General features: G+C 37.6%; 1 protein-coding gene across 1 annotated transcript in view; it reads right to left on the bottom strand.

Moving 5' to 3' along the window:
- Positions 1-20,426, bottom strand: part of SOX5 (SRY-box transcription factor 5) — a 971,057-nt gene that overhangs the window by 300 nt on the left and 950,331 nt on the right. The window contains exons 17-20 of the mRNA XM_054719220.1: positions 11,104-11,212; positions 8,196-8,369; positions 1,649-1,865; positions 1-323 (exon numbers count right to left, since the gene is read on the bottom strand). The exon at positions 1-323 is cut by the window's left edge and continues 300 nt beyond it. Coding sequence (XP_054575195.1) covers positions 20-323; positions 1,649-1,865; positions 8,196-8,369; positions 11,104-11,212 — 804 coding nt within the window. The 3' untranslated portion in view covers positions 1-19. The remainder of the gene's footprint in view (positions 324-1,648; positions 1,866-8,195; positions 8,370-11,103; positions 11,213-20,426) is intronic.

Below are 20,426 nucleotides of genomic sequence, written 5' to 3'. Positions count from 1 at the left end.
GGCAATCTTTTGACCCTTATCAGTTGGCTTGTCCTGCGATATGGTTCTCACTGTCACTCCCATAATCTACATCTGGGTCATCCTCTTCCTCGTCGTATTCATCATACATTTCTCCGTTGATGTCCTCAGCCTGTATCTCTTCTTTGATATGTGGCTCCTCCCCTTTCACGCCATAAGTGCTCTGGATGACGGGCATCCCAGGCTCGGGGCTGCTAGACACGCTTGAGTGCTCTGAGGGCAGGTGAGGGGAGGGCATCCCAGCCATGGTGATGGCTCCAGGGTACACAACACCAGCAGTGGCGATGGGGATCTGTGCTTGTTGCCTGTCAAAGAGAAATGCCCCAAAAGAGACGGTGGTGAGTGAGTAGTTAGAGGCAGGCCTTGCTATATAATTAATTTGCTCAGTTTGTCCAACGCTAAGGCAGTGATTTTCGTCCTATTGCGGGTAGAATATTATGGGGTGCTCCCCCTGAAAAGGTAGGAAAAGATAAAAACATCCCGAGAGCTGCATTTTTAAAAACTGTTGACTCCAGCCCGGCCACTGTGGCTCAGTGGTTGAGAATTGACCTATAAACCACGAGGTCACAGTTTGATTCCCGGTCAGGGCACACGCCTGGGTTGTGGGCTTGATCCCAGGTGGGGGGCATGCAGGAGCCAGACAATCAATGATTCTCTCTCATCATTGATGTTTTTTCTCTCTCTCTCCCTCTCACTTCCTCTCTGAAATCAATAAAAAAAATATTAAAAAAAAACTGTTGACTCTATTACAGATGTCCCCAGTTTCCTCCCCCTTTGCCTCGCCCTCCTCCAGGCCTTCACCACATTATTGTCTGTGTGCCTGGGTTATGAGAGCTGCATTCTTCATATATACTCATTTCAGAGAAAGGGAGAGGGAGAGAGAGAGAGCAAAACATCAATGAGAGAGAAACATCAACTGGCTGCCTTCTGTACACCCCCTCCTGAGGATAAAGCAGGAAACCTGGGTATGTGCCCTGCCCAGGAACAGAGCCAGCGACCTCCTGGTGCATGGAAGGACGCTCAGCCACCTGAGCCACACAGACCAGGCGAGAGCTGCATTCTTAATTCAGAAGAGAACTTTCTCATCCACACCTGCTTGTGCCCTAAATAGAGTCCCTAATGTGTGTGCCCTACAAAGATCACCTATGTGCCTTGACCACCCAGAAACCTCTCTGAACCCAGAAACCGGTGTTTTTTTTTTTCCTTTTCAAATCATTTTTATGTTGTATTCTCTCAACCAAATTGTTAGTTGTGGTGGCCTTTATCTCTGCGAAGCCTTGGAAGTAATGAAAACCAAGGAGGAAAAGAACCAGTTAAACTTCTGAGTTTTGAGGAGCAAACTTCGAAATCATTTACTTTCAGATATTTAGATTTTCAAACCAGCCGTTTACAAAGCTCGTGTTAGAGCCATTGTTCCAGGGGCTCGGAGTGCATTGACATGGTGGGATTCTCTTCCAGGATCATGTTAGGGGGGGGTGGGGGTGGGATTTATTCTCTGAAAAGACACTGTGTTCAGGTTCTTTTTCAACATCCCGCTTTGCCAACTAAACAAGTATGTTTCCCATCCCATTCAATAGAACAGGAGCGTTTTCTAGAAAAAAACAAAACAAAACCATGGAGCGGTCCCTACCCAACGTTGAAGTATTGCCGCATCTCCTGCCGCCGGTTCCGCATGATGGCCTTGTACTCCCCGATGCGCAGCTTTTTGCCGTCCACGAGGCAGGTGCGCTTCGGCCTGGGCTTGTATTTGTAGTCGGGGTACTTCTCCAGGTGCTGCTTGCTGAGACGGGCTTGCTCCTCATAATATGGCTGTTTCTCTAGGTTTGTCATAGCTTTCCAGCGAGACCCTATGGGGAAAAGAAGGTTTAGGATTCCAATCTGCACAGCTGCCGAGGATCCTAAAAAGATACACTGAGGACAAGAACATCTAAAGTAAAAATGTTGGCCCAAACCCAGAAGTACATAATTATGTTTTTGATTCCTGAGCTTTGACTCAAGAGGTGCGATTCCGTCAGGATGGAGGTGTTCGGGGTTCTGTCCTCAAAGAAACTGTGCACCTGAAGGTACAAACGCTGGGCAATCGATGTTATTTTTTTCTGGCACGAATGAACAATGTGGCCAAACTGGTCCGGTATGTACTTAACAGCTTATAGGTAACTTAATGGATATATCTTTCATGTCTACATTAGACCATGGTAGAATTCAAGTGTGAACTAAAAAGTTAATGCAAAAACTCATTACATATTTTGAATCTGAGGTTAATTATCTAGTTTTGAATATTTTTATGTAGGGGTATATTACTACAAAGGTTTCTAATGTTTATCCTATATAAAAAAGATGTAATATGCAAATGGTAGTTACGCTGTGAAGCATAATGACCGACTGTGTAACGACCAGATCATGGATCAGCAGGAGGGTGGGGCAGCGAGCTACAAGCAGGTGGCAGAGAGCTACAGGAGAGGGCAGGGCAGCAAGCTATGAGGGGGGGCGGGGGAGGGCGGAGGGAGCTACTGGAGGGCGGCAGTGAGCTACTGGCACATGGATTCGTGCGCAGGGCTACTAATTACATATAATTGTCATTCTCTCAAAATGTTTGCATATATTTACAAGAATAATCATAGTTTAAAAATTCATTTTATTACAATTTTAATTATAAAATATATTAATGAACATGCACTGTTTACTGTGTGCTAGGGACTGTGCTACAATTTTACATAAATTGTTTCATTTTATTTTTCACCACAATCCTATAAGATAGACAGCTTTTATACCTACTTCCATAGGTTGAAAAAATTGAAGTTCAGGTAGATGAAGTAACTTACCCAAGCCCACACAACTATTAAATTGCAGATTTGTGACTCAAGGTCAGGTTTGATGGAATTGAAAGTATGCAACAATGTATGTCTTTACATACTTATACCCACCTACTAAATATGCTCTAGCAGAGGTCAGAATTACATTAACAAGTAAGGAAGACTTTTAATAAAACACTTTCAATAATATATAGAGATGTTACTTCCTGTGATATAGTATGCATTACTAATATTAACCCAAATTGATTTCCCCTCCTTTTCACTTTCAATTTTGTTTTGTATTTAACTAGGAATGCAAAAACAACTCTTGAAGCTTAATTACAAATAGTTTATGCTAATTCTCAATAGAGATAAAATTTAAAGCTCAGCTTCTATCAGAATGGCTATGTGTAGTACTAAAAGGAGTCGTAGGAATAATGTTTTTTATTGAACATGTGAAAAGAATCTATTTGCAGATGGAGTGTGTTTATCTGCAAAAATTCAGCTCAACCTTTTTCAAATGCAAAAAGAGCCAAATAACCAAAATTAGGAGATCCCTATCGAATATGTATGGGCACTGCTGCTTTTACCTGCCTTCTGGAGTCATCTAAGCAAGATCTTAAAAGCTTTCAAATGGGTTCATTACTCAGACATAACTCCACATCTCAAATGCAAATAGCTCCTGATGAATAGTTCTTGCAGGGAATTCCCCCAACATGGGCTGTTAACTGTATTAAAGGAAGACAAGGGAAGGGGCAGTAGCTCTTCCTTTAGAATTATTTCCTGCTGGGACAGATGCTGCATGGGTGGGTACTAGTATATCCACACAGGTGTTACAAAGATTTATAAACAAATTTTTCCAATCCAGGCAGTCGATATGATTTTGTTCTATTTACAACAGAAACAAGGTTACAGTTCAAATAACAGAATTTATTTTTCCATTCCTTTATCAAACTTGTGTGTAATTAGCAATGTCCAACATTGTTAGTTATAGGTACAGGCTCAGATTCCTTATTGCCCAACATTACTCTCCAGAAGTATTTGAAAACCATTATGTTGTTCTCATGGCAAATAAATACACAAATAAAACTATCACACTATTGAACTCGGGATCAATTCTTTTTGTGGAGTTTCTTGTAAGTATGTACAGTATACCAGAATTTTGGACTCTGTATCAGGGACTGAAAAAGCGAGCTGAGCAAAATAAATTTACTGAATAATTATAGGAATACACTAAAACATGGGTCAAGAATGGTTGACTTACAATTCACTGGCTACCTTTATCACCAACCACACAGAACAACAACAACAACAACAAAATAGCATTTTCATTTTGAATAGAATGGCCGGTGATTCTTCCCAAAGTCTACATAGTCTATAAGTTCAAAAAGAATACGTTTCTCTAAGGAAAGGAACTGTTTCTGCCTCAGGGTAACCTGCCTTGGTATGTGAAAACTCTTTTTAGATTTCCCACTCCGTGCATGATGCTGTATTAATTACTGACTATGCAGCGGTGAATTGTTAATGGTCCTTCTCTTCTTGCAGGGGAGAAAAATATATTAAACATCTAATTATACAATTTATTATTTTAATTATAGTTAAGGAAAGTACAGGAGGCTGTAAGAACATATGGTAAAGAGGTGGAATCAGTCTTCTGTAGGTGAGGAGGGCTCTGCTGCAGAAGTGACTCCGATAGGTATCAGAGAGAGAAGAGCATCCTGTGGGGGAGGAACGGCATGGTCAAGGCCTTGCAGTAGAAAGGGGGATTAGAGGAACTTAAAGAAAGTTGGGTATGGCTAAAATGCAGAGACAGAATGTGTGTGTGTGTGTGTGTGTGTGTGTGTGTGTGTGTATATATATATATATATATATATATATATATATATATATATATGAGTTATAGCTATCTATAATGAAAGATGAATTAATTTTCAGAGAAGTTGGCTTCTAAATCTGGCATGACCCAGAATCACACAATATTTACACATTTACTAGCATAATGTCTCTGGAATTATCGCTAAATTCTAAGATACATTTTAAAATGTTACCAGAGCATAGTTACTAGTCCTTTTAAAATTAAAAATTAAGAGAGTTTAATAATTTTCCAAGTACAGGTCTTTTTATTTCCTTGGTTAAATTTATTCCTAGACATTTAAATTTTTTTATGCAATTGCAAATGGGATTGTTTTCCTAGTTTCCCTTTCTGATAGTTCATTATTGGTATATTTAAAAAAGATAGCACCCTGGCTGGTGTTGCTATATGGTTAGAGAATCAGGTCGTGGGTTTGATTCCCAGTGGATGGCACATATCTGGGTTGAGGCTTGCTCCCCATCCCCAGTCAGGGGTGTGCGGGAGGCAACCAGTTGATGTGTTTCTCTCACATCCATGTTTCTCTCTCTCTCCCCCCCACTCCCTCCCTCCCTTCCACTCTCTCTGAAAAGCAATGAAAAAATATCCTCAGGTGAGCATTAACAACAACAACAAAAGATAGCTTAAGCACTGACTGGGGCAAAAGGCTAACTCTTCCATTTACTACAGGGTACAACAGTGTTTTAGTTTGGTAGCAAATGCCATTTTTACTTTTTAGTAGTAACTTCTGAGTAGGGTTACTACTAAACTGTTAACATGACAAGTTAGGTTTTGGTTTCAACGGCTTTGCAGGTACAACCCCTGTATGGAACTGCGACATGAACCCCTGAAACCCACTAGAGGAGAATGGCAGGAAAGCGCTTCCTATATTTCCAAAAGCATGAAAACATCGAACTGATTTGGCTGTGGCTGGTGGCTTACCCTGGACCATGTACAGGGAGAAAGTTCCCTCTTTCATCAGAAGACTGGCCTTTTACAATTAAAAACAGAGAAGGACATGTGGGTATTCCTTCTGATGACAAAGAGGAAGATTCAATACAAAATGTTTGATGTTCAGAATAAAAGGAAAAAAAAATATATGGTCTCGAAAGTGCTTCTTTCCTGTCCAGATCGAGCAATACAATAAAAATGAAGCGTTCGAGCTGAGCAGCGTTGCCATCTCCATGGAGTCTGTAATGAATTTGCACATTTTACTCCAACTACTGTATATCTAATCGGAAAAAGATGTCCCCCATTCCCTGATCTAGTGCCAAACAGTAAAAGGTGATTCCTTATGTTAACAATTTCAGCAGAATGGCTTATTAAAACCAGATTTTAGGGTATTATAAAATGCTTAGAAACCCTTTAAAATGTCAACTAGGATCCCCAGAGACTACGTAAAATGTCAACCCAGCTCAAGCGCCTGTTTTCAGCAGAATGAATTAGCGGCATGCTGTCGGAGGCTGTTATCCAAAACAATCAGTAAGAAGGAAAACATCAAGCTTTCTTTGTACTTTTATATGAAATGGGCCATTCAGAATAATCTTGTGGATATTTAAAGATCCCTTACTTATTTGAAGCTATGACTAAATATTGAGGTCCCAAACACCTCAGTGTTTCTTTTTCCTGTTGTATCTTTAATTAAAACAATTTCTCAATTTAGTCTGAAATTAGGTAGCACTCTTTTTCATATAATCTGTTATAATATATTCATGTGGTTATTGTAATAGTCTTTCCTTTTAACCAGAAAGGAATTCTTTTAGCTAGTCATCTTTTTCCCATAAAATCTTTTGCTAAAATTTCCTAAAATATTTTACATCAAAACTCATTATTTCTCTTATACTTAAGCTAAAGTTTTAATCAGTGATTATCACCTTTTTAGTATCCAAACGTATGAATTGATGGATATAAAGGCAATTTAAACAATCTTAGTATTTAGTTGGTTTTACTTTTACAGTTTGGGATTTCTAATTTGAAAATGACTGATATATTAAAATATGAAATATGGTTACATAAAGCATTTTATTCTTTTCTAGAGTTTTTCCAAATAAGACAGGTATAGTGTTTTTTTAAAAAATGAAAAATTCCATGTAGAAGGTAGAAGATAGTCATAAAAATGGAAAAATAGATCAGAGATGGTAAGAGATGCAAAAAAGTGTGCATTTCCTTTTGATCAGTCTCTCTCTCTCTCTCTCTCTCTCTCTCTCTCTCTGTTAATCCTCACCCCAGGACTTTTAGAGAGAGTGGAAGTGAGGGGGAGAGACAGAGAGAGAGAAACATTGACTTGAGAGAGACTCATGGACTGGTTGCCTCCTACAGGCGCCCCAACCAGGACCAGGGATCGAGCCTGCAACTGAGGTATTGCCCTTGACGGGAATAGAACCAGGGACCCTTCAGTCCCTTGGCCAATGAGCCAAACTGGGTAGCTGGGTAGGGTTGATCAGTTCCATTTTTGTGTATATATATATATATGATACAGAAGTATTCATATTTTCTATGTATAAGCTTCATATCCCTTTTATAATAACATTCATTTAAAAATCTCAGAATCATTTCAGAGAAAAACTGAGACAGAAGTTTAAGTGTTTTGTATTTTTTAAACTTTTATTTTTCAAGTATAGTTTATAGTCAATATTATTTTGTATTAGTTTCAAGTGTATAGCACAGTGGTCAGTCATAACTTCGCAAAGTGTTTCCCCAATATTTACAGTACCCACCTGGCATCATGTCTAGTCATTACAATATTATTGATTGTATTCCCTATGTTGGACTTTATATCCTTGTGACTATTTTGTAACTATTAATTTATACTTCGAATCCCTTCACCTTTTCCATCCAGTCACCCAAACCCCTCCCCTTAGAGGAAAACAATTTCTTTCACATGAGCCAATTTTTTGCTTCGTTTGCATATGGGATTTTAAGTGTGGGCCAAAGTTCACATACAAATATAAATAGGTTAATAAAGAGAACAAGAGGAGAGTAGAAAAAGAACCCATTAAAATATCAAAATGATTATTAATACCCCATAAAAAAGAAACTTTTTCCTAGTCTTAGTACAAATATTTCTAGATTTTTGAAGAAGAGACGGTATTACAATTAATATAGAGACACACAACTAAATCAGCTGTAATAATGGGGCACATATCTCAACAAACACAGACTGTTCCACCATTAGAAGAAAAGGCTCAATGATGGTACTTATTTTCAGACTGGAGGCCCCGTGCATGAAATGCATGCACAGTATGGTCCCTAGACCTCGCTGGTGATCAGGGACGATCAGGTTTCCTGCCTCCCCGCCTCCCGGCCTCCTCCTTCCCTTGCCACCTGCCCCCTGGTGGTCAGCACACATCATAGCAAGCAATCGGACTCCTGGTCTCCTGGTCAAACTCCCGAGGGGACAATTTGCGTATTAGCCTTTTATTATATAGGATAAGCAGATAACATGAGCTGGCTGGCCTCCAAACCCCGTATCTTTCAACAAGACCAGAAGACAGAAGTGTACATTTAATCTATACATCACTTAATGCTTTTCTTACCCAATATCTTGCTGATGTTGGAGTTGTGCATGTCAGGAAAGGCTTGAAGGATTTTTCTTCGTTCATCTTTAGCCCACACCATGAAGGCATTCATTGGACGCTTTATGTGGGGTTCATTGCTACCACGCCCTCTAGATTCTCTATAAATCCTTGATTCTGAGACTCCAGCACTTCCTAAAAATAGGACGCATTGTTTCTCATTAGTGTTAAAACTTTTGACATTTCTGTTCCTTGCATTACTGTTTTTCAGACTATTAAAATATCTGAAAATACAAAGTACATGTGATAATGGTACTTCCAGTTCTTGAGACAGATGCTTGTTTATGAAGTTTTTGTGATCAGCCCTGTGGTGACAAATGCTGTATTTGTATTTTTAATCCATTTATAATATATTTCCCTTTCTTACAATGGTGGGTTATTTCAACATTTACTTTCAAGAGCCCACAAAAAACTTGAATATGTGATCTTTGATGCAAACTGGATAGAGAATAGTTGAACTAGGTCAATAGACATGAAAGTACTATAGAAATATTAGGTGAAGAGGCTCAAAAATTGTGAAACACTAATATGTTCGACAGATTGGATGAGTACAGGCAAGTATGTGTCTCTGCTACCTAAGGACTATCAGAACACAGAGTATCCATGCTCCTTTCCTCTCTCTGAAGTTATATAAATAAAAATACTGCTGGATCAAATTTTGAGGTTAAACTACAATATAGACATTCTCCTATAGTGTTTCTGGCTTTTCTTTGAAATTATGTGCTAATAATAAATGCATAAAATATTCTGATGCAGCAATGATAGTCTGCTTCCCAAAAGATATTTGCAAAATACAGGAAAAAAGACAAATAGCTACATTGCTATGGTTTCTTACCAAGTCAACAGCCACATATTTAAGGTGAAAAAAAATTTCCTTCTCCTTTATTTTGCCCCTAACGTCTGCCTAAGTTATCCAGAGACCCACTGAAAGGTACATTCCAATCAACAAGACTCATGATGATAAAACATGACCAAGAGCCACAGTGGAACCTTAGGGAGCTGCTGTCACTCCTCTAGGCTTTATGTGACTTTGTAGAATAGCTTCAGCAGATTAAAGAGCTTCCAGAGGTTCCTGAGTTTAGGCAAAAAAGGAAAAAAGAAAAAGAAAAATAAAAAGAAAAAGAAGGAAAAAAGAAAGAAAGAGAGAGAGAGAGAGAGAGAGAGAGAGAGAGAAGATGCTGAACACATGGAACTCTGACACTAAGTTTTCCAGGGATATCATTACAAAATATGGAAGAGAGAGAGATTGGTAGCATACAAAATTTTAAAATAATTTGAGCTTTTTAGAGCATATAGTACTGATAAAGCACTTTCCCCCTTCTCGGTCATATTCTTCCTTTCTTTTCTTAATTTGAAGGAATAGGAGTCAACCAAAATTACATACCCTTGAAGACCTCTATAGCACCACAGCAAAAAACACAGCATATCATTATTTCTCATTCATTATATGCTCTTTGGTCTCATGAAGATTGGGAAGTATTTTACGTACAAGCATGACTGAAGTCAACAAACAACAGTAACAAAATTTTGATGTTTTAATGCCCATTACCTTGCGTATATTTTATCATGCTAATACAACTTAAAATTTATGAAATGTGGTATGCCAGTAATTGTTTTTTTATTGACAAAAATGAGTGCTAATATATGGCAACATCTTTCTAAAGCGAGTCTATAACTAGCAAATGATCATTTGCACATCTGCTTTTTCCTGTTCTTACACCTTACAGCAACATAAGCAGTAAAGTGAATGTTATGTGACTTCATCAGAGCTAAACAAGCTCTTTGCATGTACTTAGGCCAGGTTTATCTTATCCAAGCAAAGTAGAAAATAGAAGGAAATGTTTGGATACAATAGACCAGTAAAACACAGACTTTTCTTAGATATCCAATAGAATAAAATTCAGTTTTGACATAATTATCTGGTTAAATGCTCAAGTCTGGCTAGTCCCTTGGCCAATGAATTGGACTTAAAAGCAGAATTGGCTCAAGGCACAAATAGGCACTGGTGTATTTTGGGAGATCCAAGTGAGCTCATCTGTCCTAAAGTATGGTTTGCCTTGGTGCGGTCTTTTCTATATGCGAGCAACTTCCTCTGCAACAAATAATAAATGTGAGGACAGTGCTCTTCCAATGCACACGTCACCTGACACTGGAGAGACCTTTCCAGTTGGGGCTCAGTGTAAGGGGAATAGCAGCACTTTCTTCTTTTCCCCTCTTTGCGGTGCTATTAAAATTGGAACATCAGTTTAATTAGTTGTCACTGTGGATGTTTAGAATATTCAGAGAGGATGCAGGCAACAAAAGTCTCAAGGCATGTGAGGAAGGCAAGAGGCTGGTAGCTGGAGTTCTACTTTGGTTACAGAGTAGGCAGGATACGTCAATGTATGGTCGATAGTGGGAGAGGGAAAGGTTCCAAAATGCAAGAAACCATCGTAAAAATGTCCTCTGAACGATGTGTTCTGGCCCGGGGTTGACAAATGAAAACTGGAAAATGAGCTAATAGATGCAAATTTCTGAAAGGTTTGTTTCAGGTACAAGAAGTAAGGAAGCAAGAGACAGGGTAGATGGCGATTAAGAATATTTGCTTGGAATCATTTCATCTTGAATCCAAGACCTGTCTCTGGCACTTGGGAAAAAATGATTCAAAATTCCTAAGGGCCAATCTCTTTATCTGTAATCATACTTATCTCACAGGTTGTGCCAGGGATTAATGAGGTGATCAATGCAAAGTTTCAGCAGAGTGCTTGGCACATGGGGACCGCTCAGCACACATGAGCTCCTATTGTAATGGTATATTTTTTAGTAGTTGTAATTGTACTAAATGGACACTTCTGCCCACTACTGGAATACATATCAAATCTTTACAAACCATCTGAATCTCCACTCATATTAAAATCCATCATCGCATGGCTAAATTTTCCTTCTTCATTCTGTTTAACTGCCAGTTGCTGAGTCAGACTCTCCAGTGTTGTTTTTTCCTAAAAAAAAAAAAAAGTAAAATAAAAAATATATAGTGAGAGTTCAGTCTGTAAATGATCATTATTCAAAAACATTTTTTTCTTGGGCCATAGATAATACATCGGCTTTTGGAAGGGATGGGGTGTTGATTTATTCACCTTTGAACATTCAGCACATTATGTAGTTGAAGCAAATGATCAGCAGGATTTTTGAAGGAATTCTTCTTATTCTTAGAATCCCCTTTAAAGTCTTGGTATTTGGACATATTATGCCCAGAAAATAAATGCTGGGATTCTTGGAGATAACCTTCCCAAATTATAATATGTACATAGGCATTTCATGAAAGCAACTTGTTTTGTAACATTTGAAATGCCTGCCTTATTTTAAGACAGACAGTAGAAGTATAGAAATGGCATGGGACCCAGAGACAGTCTTCCAATAGTCAGGTGACCAACTGATAGAAGCATAATTCACAGTAGTGCCCTCTGGTTGCCATCTCCTTAAATGCCATCTGCATTCCTCATGCAAGAGGAATGAGGACATTTAAATATTCATTGCTAATTGCTTGTCAAGGCTCCATACATTCAATGTGAGTGCCTGCTACTTGGACCACAATTTGGTGTGGATTGCTAAGCCAAAATATTGAGCTGGAGAATTATTTGAGCTACAAATACACCAAAATTAGATCTGTAAGGAAATCAAATAATTTAAAAGCATGCAGTGCATGATTTGAATTCATGGAAAACATGCCATTACAAACAAAATTATTTTCAAGGAAAATATAATGCTTAATCTAAACCACAAGAGATATTAAACCACTTCCAAATTAACTGAGTGAGTTTGAGAACAGAAAAAGCATACAACAAAAGGTTTACAATTTTCTCTAGCACTCTCCATCACTGCTCCGAGGACAACGTGGTTCCAAAACATTTTTAAGAAAAGCATCTGTTGGATTTCATAAAATTTGCTCATGTTTCTTTATTAACTATTCACCTTGCTTTCTGAGAAACACAAACATGAATTGAACAAGTGAACCACACACACTGCGGAACAGCTATTGAAAACGTAAATCTTCACAGGGAATAATCAACTATTTAAGATAATTGTATTACAGGTAAAGGGCCCAGGTAATGTTCCCACTAAGAGACAAAGGGTTCTGAAATTAATACAGTACTTGTTTTATCTTTATACAATCTCTGACAGTATTACAGTTGTACATACTAGATTAAAAATTCTCTTAATTTAGTGGCCTTGGAACTTCTATTTTCTATTTGTCAAATTCTGTATATGATTTAGTAGAAAAACTATTTTGAATTGTAAATTATTACAAAACTAGAGGTCTGGTGCATGAAATCCGTGCACTGGCGGGAGGTCCCTCAGCCTGGTCTACGCCCTCTCACATTTCAGGACCCCTCAGGGGATGTAGCAGTGTGCCAAGCGGCAGGTGGTCGCTGCTCTCACTTATCCCAGCCTGTTGTGCCTGCTGCCGTGGAGTTGGGAGAGGCTCCCAACATGGCAGCTGCACTCAACAGCTGTAAGCCCAGCTTCTGGCTGAGCAGCGCTCCCCCTGTGAGAGCACACTGACCACCAGGGAGCAGCTCCTACATTGAGCATCTGCCCCCGGTTGTCAGTGCGCGTCATAGCGACTGGTCATCCCGGTCATTCACTCTTAACGGTCGCTTAGGCTTTTATATAGGGAGATTATACTTTGATTGGTTGAACGGCCAACTGGTCGACCGGACATTTAGCATATTAAGTTTTTATTATATAGGATACAGTAGGGAAACTGGGAATAAAATAATTCTATCAACTTTAGTTCTATAGGATTATCTAGTGCTAACACTGAAATACATTATCAACTTAATGTAGATCCTGTCCCAATTTGTTTTGTGTGTATAGTTGGTATTTCAACTGCTTTATATGTTCTGGATTTCTTTTGCTGAGTCTGGTGTTTATGTTCAGCTGAGCTCAGGAGCACCAAGGATACCAGCTTGACAGATTCTCATAATAGTAAGTGTAGTTGTTAAAGTACAAGGTAGTTATGTAAAACACAACAACACCTTCCATCAACATGATCCCCAGGTCCATGAAGACTACTGTACTATCTCTGGGTATATACTAAGCCTGGGTCACCTCTCAGGTTTTGATTTAACAGTATATATGACAATTGTGCTACATAACTTCTTTTCTTTTTAAAAAATATTTTAATTGATTTCAGAGAGGAAGGGAAAGGAAGAGAGACAGAAACATCAATGATGAGAGAGAATCATTGATCAGCTGCTTCCTGCATGACCCCTACTGAGGATCAAACCACAACCGGGGCATGTGCTCTGACCAGGAATTGAACTGTGACCTCCTGGTTCATAGGTCAGTGTTCAACCACTGAACCATACTGGTTGGGCTGCTACATATTTTCCAGAGGGTTTTCCATTCTGAAGTAAAGTATTTAAAGAAGAGAAACCAAAATGAAGCTGATCAGAGTAGAAAAAGAATGAAATATTAAGTGACTTTTAAGGTTCTGAGTTCAGCTGTATGGATCTTGTACCATCTTACCAAGAGGCTAAAATTAGCAAATTATGAGTGAGTAGGAAAGTCACAACCAGTTTTTATAGTAAGTACCTTCTAATTATCTACCTCTAAAGCACATAGTATATATAAAAAATGACTCAATTAGTTACCCATAAGTGGAATTTATAATACTTCTCAAGAAGATATCAGTGGCAGATAGTAGAAGTTAACATGGTAGGGTCCATTTTTTTTTTTGTGACCCTTTGCCCAGTCATTGACAGTTGATTGGAGAAATTGGAGAATGTATGGAGTGCCTCTAATTAAAACATCTTACAACAGCATGTAAATCAAAATGGTAACATTGTCACATTTTAGAAACCTGCTCTAACAATAAATTCAGAAGACCTTAAAAAAACTGAGGTAAGGAAGATATAATAAAACCCAAGTGATTATATGGTAAATATATGGTATATACAAATATATTGCTTATATGATAGTTATTATGTAATTCCATATAAAAATTAATACTATAGTAAAAGTTTATATTTAGTCCTTATGTATAGAGATAGAATAAATGTACATGTGGCTAGAAGTCTAGATAATATACTGAACCACCAAATAAATGAGACTGATTTAAGAATAGATCTCATAGTTTAAATTTTAATCAATTTAGGCATGTAGGAAAAGAAAGTATCAGCCAAATGTTATAAATCATACATGCTAATACATTGGGAAGATTCCTCTCTTTGTACTTCTTCCAATCCTACACATCCGGGGCTGTCTCTTTCACAAGCGTCTACTAGGTACTACTATGTCTCAACCATTTGAGATTCTGTTCCTAGGGTTAAATAGTTCTCATTCCAAAAGCTTCTATTCAAGTGTGCATATATTATTGAAAATGGTAATATTTCTAGTCTCAAAGTTCTTATAATCAAATAAATTCTTTCTAAACTGAAGCAGCTGAAAACAAATGAGGGCAGTATGTATCAGGTAAGAAGGGAGTAAATAGGAAGATGTTGAGAATGGGAACCACCGAAGAAATTGAGTTTGGGGAAACAGAAAGAAATGTTGATGGATGGAGGTGACAATTTTTATCATATTCATTTTCTTTGTTCCAACAGGCTCCAATAAAACCACACTAACCAATAATTTGTACAAATAAGGAGCACTCCATGCCCCACTTTTAGGTCAGTGTTCTGGAACATAGATCTAGTTATACTTTACTGTTCTCTTACTACTATCCAAGCACTGATCTGAAACTGACAAGGTAGCTTCTCTCTTTGTTACCTTTTTTCTATTAGTTATATAACAAATATCAAAGACAAACAAACATATATCCTATATAATAAAAGCCTAATATGCAAATCAACCAAACCGCAGAATGATCTGTAGACAGACAGGTCGCTATGATGTACATTGAGCTTCCCCCAGCCCGCAGGCCCCAGGCCAGCCAATGCAGGTGCCAGCAGGGGCCTCCTGATCACCCCGCCAGTCACCCTGCAGAGGGAGGCGACTGGCAGCGGCTGCAGGGGGCAGGGGTGGCTAGCAGGTGGTGCCAGGCTGGCCAAGGCGGGTGCCAGTGGGGGCCCCCCCCATCACCCCGCTGGTTGCCCCACAGATTGGCCCTGATTGCCGGTCAGGGCAGGCCTAGAAACCCCACCCATGCATGAATTTCGTGCACTGGGCCTTTAGTAAGAAATACTTGCTAAAATTCTACACTGCACTGAGTAATTTCAGAGTAGAGGGTGCAAAGCAGACTTATTACTAAAAAGTAGTAAAAATGAAATAGTCTTGAGGATTTATAAATTAAGACTAAATAAGATGACCTGTATGCTTTCTCTCTTGAATAAAAATGAGCAATTGGATAACAACTAGATTTCCTTTGAAAAGATGATTCTTATGTGGCCAATGAAATTTTATACAACTATGTAGGTTTACTAAGGTGGGAAACATTAGGTAAAGTCTGATTTTACTTGAAAAAGCTTATAATCCTATGATGTATCTTATCTACAGAAGAAAAGAAAGTTTTAGACTATATAGCTTCTTGGGGTCAAATGCATAACTCTAAAAGTCAACACTCAAAGAACTATTATCAATGTGTTAATATTCACTTAGGAAATCTGGGGCAGGTCTTGGGTTCTGTGGCTTATCCAATGATTTGCAGAATGGAAAACAGCACATGTATTGTTTGCATGTGACACCAGGCTTTGTTGGAAATCAACAAGGAGAGCCATTAAACATCTAAAGAAATGTGGTCAGTGAGTTGATTAGAAGTGGACAGTGAAGATCTATATTTCTAAGCTAAGAATGTTCTGAATGACAAAATGTCTCAGGGATTAATGGGAAGAGGACATATTTATAAATATAGATAATAATCCATTTAAAAAATAATGGGTCTGGGGATCAAGAGCATCATGTCTTAACCAAATTTCCATATATATATTAGCTGTATTACTCTGGACAAATCAATTCTCCTCCCTGCATCCCAGAATCCTATCTGTATAATAGGGTTTAAATGTATGATAGATTCTCATTAGTTTAAAAAAAATTAAGAAATATATACTTTTAATATTAGGTAAAAAAAGTCAATGAGGAAAATTGAAAAGATAAAGATTCTTCCTAATATATAAGAATTAGAGCAATTTCATATATTTCTAGGCCTTAGATGTTTATTATCAGTAAGGATTCTACAGCATAGAAAAGACAGCATTACAACATACCAGTATTAAATCTACTGATGTATTTTAGTTCTTTTTCTATTTCATACCTATCATTTATATAGACTGCCTCCTACAAATTAAAAGGTTCCATCAGGAGTCTTAGAGAAAGCTGGTTTAAAATAAACTTTTATTGCCATGGTTAAGATCTTTTATTCTCTGTGGCCAAGTAGTGGACTAATGCATTAAAAAGGAGAATGCTTGTTTCAACTCTAAAAATTCTTGAGATGTTTTTCCCTCTTGTCCATCATCTACAACAATGTATGTAATCTTTTTCTTTTTTAGAGAGAGAGAAATGTAGGGAGGGAGTGAAAGAAACGTACAGGGGGTGGGGGGTGGGAGAGAGAGAAACATCCATGTGAGAGAGAAACATTGATCGGTTGCCTCCCATAGGTGCCCCAACTGGAGATCAAACCTGCAACCTAAGTATGTGCCCTGACCAGGAATCAAATGAGCAACCTTTTGGTACCGGGAGATGCTCTAACCCACTGAACTGCCTGGCCAGCAATATTTATTTATTTATTTTACATTTGATGCTCAGGCATGATGGTTTACAGCTTTATAATGTAAACCTACTATATGTTTAAATTGAAAACTCCTATTTTGTTACTTCAACTTACGCAGAAAAAAACCCCTAAAAATTCAGTTTGTAAAGGCTCAAGTGCACATGCTTTGTTAATATTTAAGAGAAGTCAAAATAAAACACACACACAACTGTACTTTAGAAGAAGTAGATACTTCCTTAGCTACCTAAGCCTGAATTAAATGGTTCATGAGTAGATGCTTTCTCTATGACTCCTTGAAATTGGGATTCGTACAAGTGATGAGCTTTGCTCCCCACCAGACACACACACACAATGGGAGAGATGGGCTGTGGATCAGCTATCATAATGGACATCCCTGAAATAAAGCTCACAAAGCTATAAAACTCATAAAAAGCACATGCATGAAATGACAGAACAGAGTGTGACTGTCAAATGTTGACTCAGTAACAGTTAAACCCCTTCTGGCTGCACATTTTTATGGTCTCCTTCTACACTAATGATACGAGAAGAACAAAGAAACAAAAAAGGTTTTTAACCCTCCATTTATGTGAATCTCACAGACCACCAAAGAAGATGAAAGATTATTTATAATGTCATAACGATTTATTAGTTGGAGATTTTTTTCATTAGCTTAAGTAAAATACAAAGAAGTAATGTATGTGTCCACCTCCTCAACCTCTCACTTTCATCCTTGCTTACTGAGATCCCCATTTTCTAAAAAATAATCATCTACCCACATAATCTAACCGCACAAATTAAAGAAAAGTCTTCTTGTAAATTGTATATAAATTAGATACAAACACACACACACACACACACACACACACACACACACACACACACTTCCCTCCAACATCAACAATAATGCAACTTGAAGAAACCTTTCACTAATTTACTCTGGTCAAATGTTAATCTACCCATTAAGATATTCCCAGTCACTTTGGTATTCTGAAATCTTGTATTCCTTAGGAATATTTTTCCATTCATTTTCTCCAACAGAGAATCACTGGGAGATAGGATTGGAAAGGTCTGTAAGTGTCCTCTGCGTCTAATCAGATATAAAATAAGCCTTCTCTAATCCTGATTTTCACCCTTCTAAATTCCACTAGATTCTCCTGGTGGAAAAAGTAGGAATTAGAAGCCATAATGTGATTGCATCATCTGATTTTCTGTTATGAAATTTGATATCCAGCTTCCTGAAATATTTCCTAAAGGGTAATATTAGCTAAATTTCTTAGGACCTTAGTTTCATCAGACAATCTGATACAACTAAAATGTGACAGCAGATCAAGTTTTCTTAAGAAGTATTATAAAGTTGAAGATAGAATGGTTTTGCAGGAAACATACAATTTCTATGAATTCAAGTCTTAATCCAGATGAATAACATTCTAAGGTAGTAAAATGACTTGTGGATAAAACTGAATCCTGATTTATAATTTTTAAATAATTGATTTTAAAGTGGGAGAAATATTAGAAAGTTGGTGATAAGTAATTAGTGCTGATTTCCATGAATGAAGAGAGAAATGTGAGGACTAGTGACAATGTATGTTCCAGAAAAGATAGAGCTGACCTCTTTAAGAATTAGGTAAGAGCACTTAAGACGAAGTGGTGATAACAAGAAGCTAACATGGATTCAATAAGAAAAACAATGTTACAATGACCTCATTTTTTTCTTTCCTACAGGAATTGGAATGTATACCAGAGAAGCTCAGTGGTCATAATGTGTGGGACTTAACTCACCTTTGGATTATGTTTTACCAATATCCTGTTGTCATGATGGAGAAATTGCACAGGATCCTGATAAAGAGAGTTGAATGGAGTGGGAAGAGGAGATCAACAATAGATATCTCTAAATACCTTAAGAACCTCTGTGTTTAAAACCAATGAAGAATTGTTATTTGTGAAAAAGGGAATTTGGCTACATGCAACTGAGATGCAGAACACTGACTAATGGTTGTATGTCACCTGGTGAAAGACAATGAAAAACTGAAGGAAGAGTTCTAGAATAGTAGTCAGAACTATCTCTCCATTGAATGAGCTTCCTCAGAATGTAAAACATTTCTCTTCCCTGCAGGTTTTCAAGTATTGGCATATTAGAGGTATTGAACAGGTAATTCAATGTCAGATTAAAGATCCCTTTCACTTTCTTACAAACCTGCAATTCTATGTCCTACTTGACTGGACTCCCTAACACAAAAGTACAATATTTTGATAAGTGTATAAAACCATATATATTTTGTCTACCCATAAATTATAATTTCCTCAAAAGTTGTTGTTTCAAAACTTAAAGGCACTCCACTTATAGCTGAGAATTCATAATCATTTCCTCAAATTCAAGAGAGTAAATTCAAATTATAAAAAATATGGTTATTGAAATATATTTTATGAAGAATTTGTCCAATAATAATCAGAATTACAGATTCAGGTACTTTATAAAATACATATTTATAGGCCCAGATTCAACATTATAATTTAGTACTTAAATAAGGAAAACACTGCTGTGGAGAAGAAGTCATTGAGGCATGGGTCTGTAATGCACAGAAAAGCCACTCAAGGCATCTGCAGAAAACAAATCGCTCACAAAGAAGGTAGTCATGACTACATCTTGGTAAAATATCGGTTCTTGCTTATTTGTCATGATGGTGCTTAGGTGTGTACATGTGGAAGAGGGAAAGGCAGGAGAGGAAAACAATAAGACCTGAGTTTTTAAATGTCTGTAGATGTGGTCAGCATTGAATCACAGTCTAAAAAATGACTTTGTTGTTATTTCAGATCAAGGCAGATATAGATACTGTGCACACTGAGCCAAAACAGAAGGGTTAATGGGAGAAAATCAGGGGCCAACAAAGACAAATAATAAAATTCACAACCTACACTGGATGTCCGGTGGGTGGGAGGGCTGCACAGATGTAAACACAAAACTGGAATGTTGTCTTATAGTAACTGTTCTATAAACAATGGGTAAGTCAGTTACTGAGCTACAGACAGGTATCGAATCATTCTTTTAATTTTTCCTTTTCATGGAATAAAAAAGATAAAACTGTCAGCATTCTTACAAAAGAAGCCTCAGTAGCCAGTAGTTAACTCCATTAAAGAAATATAATTGGACTATTTTAAAGAATCATGGTTTGGTTCAGAAAAGCTGGGTCTGACAAATAGAGGCAGGCATGTCAGGGTGATAGTTCACTTTTCAATTATCCATGGTAGTTTTAGAGGAAGGGAGGGGGAAATGTAGATTAGAATAGATATTTAAATCTCACTTTATTAAACGCAAAAATTTTATGTTTTATCAGAGCTGCTACAAGAAGCAAACAAATAAGATTGAAAAAAAAAAAGATTGAACATATTCTTTCTGTTTCCCAGTTCATTATCAGGTGAAGGGGCTGGTGCATGATGGAGAAAGGAAGACTTAGAAAGGGAGCCAAAACAGGAAAAATAAAGAACTGGGGAAAATATATACAAAT

This window comes from Eptesicus fuscus, chromosome 7 (assembly GCF_027574615.1).
Source record: "Eptesicus fuscus isolate TK198812 chromosome 7, DD_ASM_mEF_20220401, whole genome shotgun sequence".
In the NCBI taxonomy this organism is placed as follows: Eukaryota; Metazoa; Chordata; class Mammalia; order Chiroptera; family Vespertilionidae; genus Eptesicus; species Eptesicus fuscus.
Note: the sequence above shows the minus strand (reverse complement) of the source record. Positions and strands in the feature narration are given on the sequence as shown.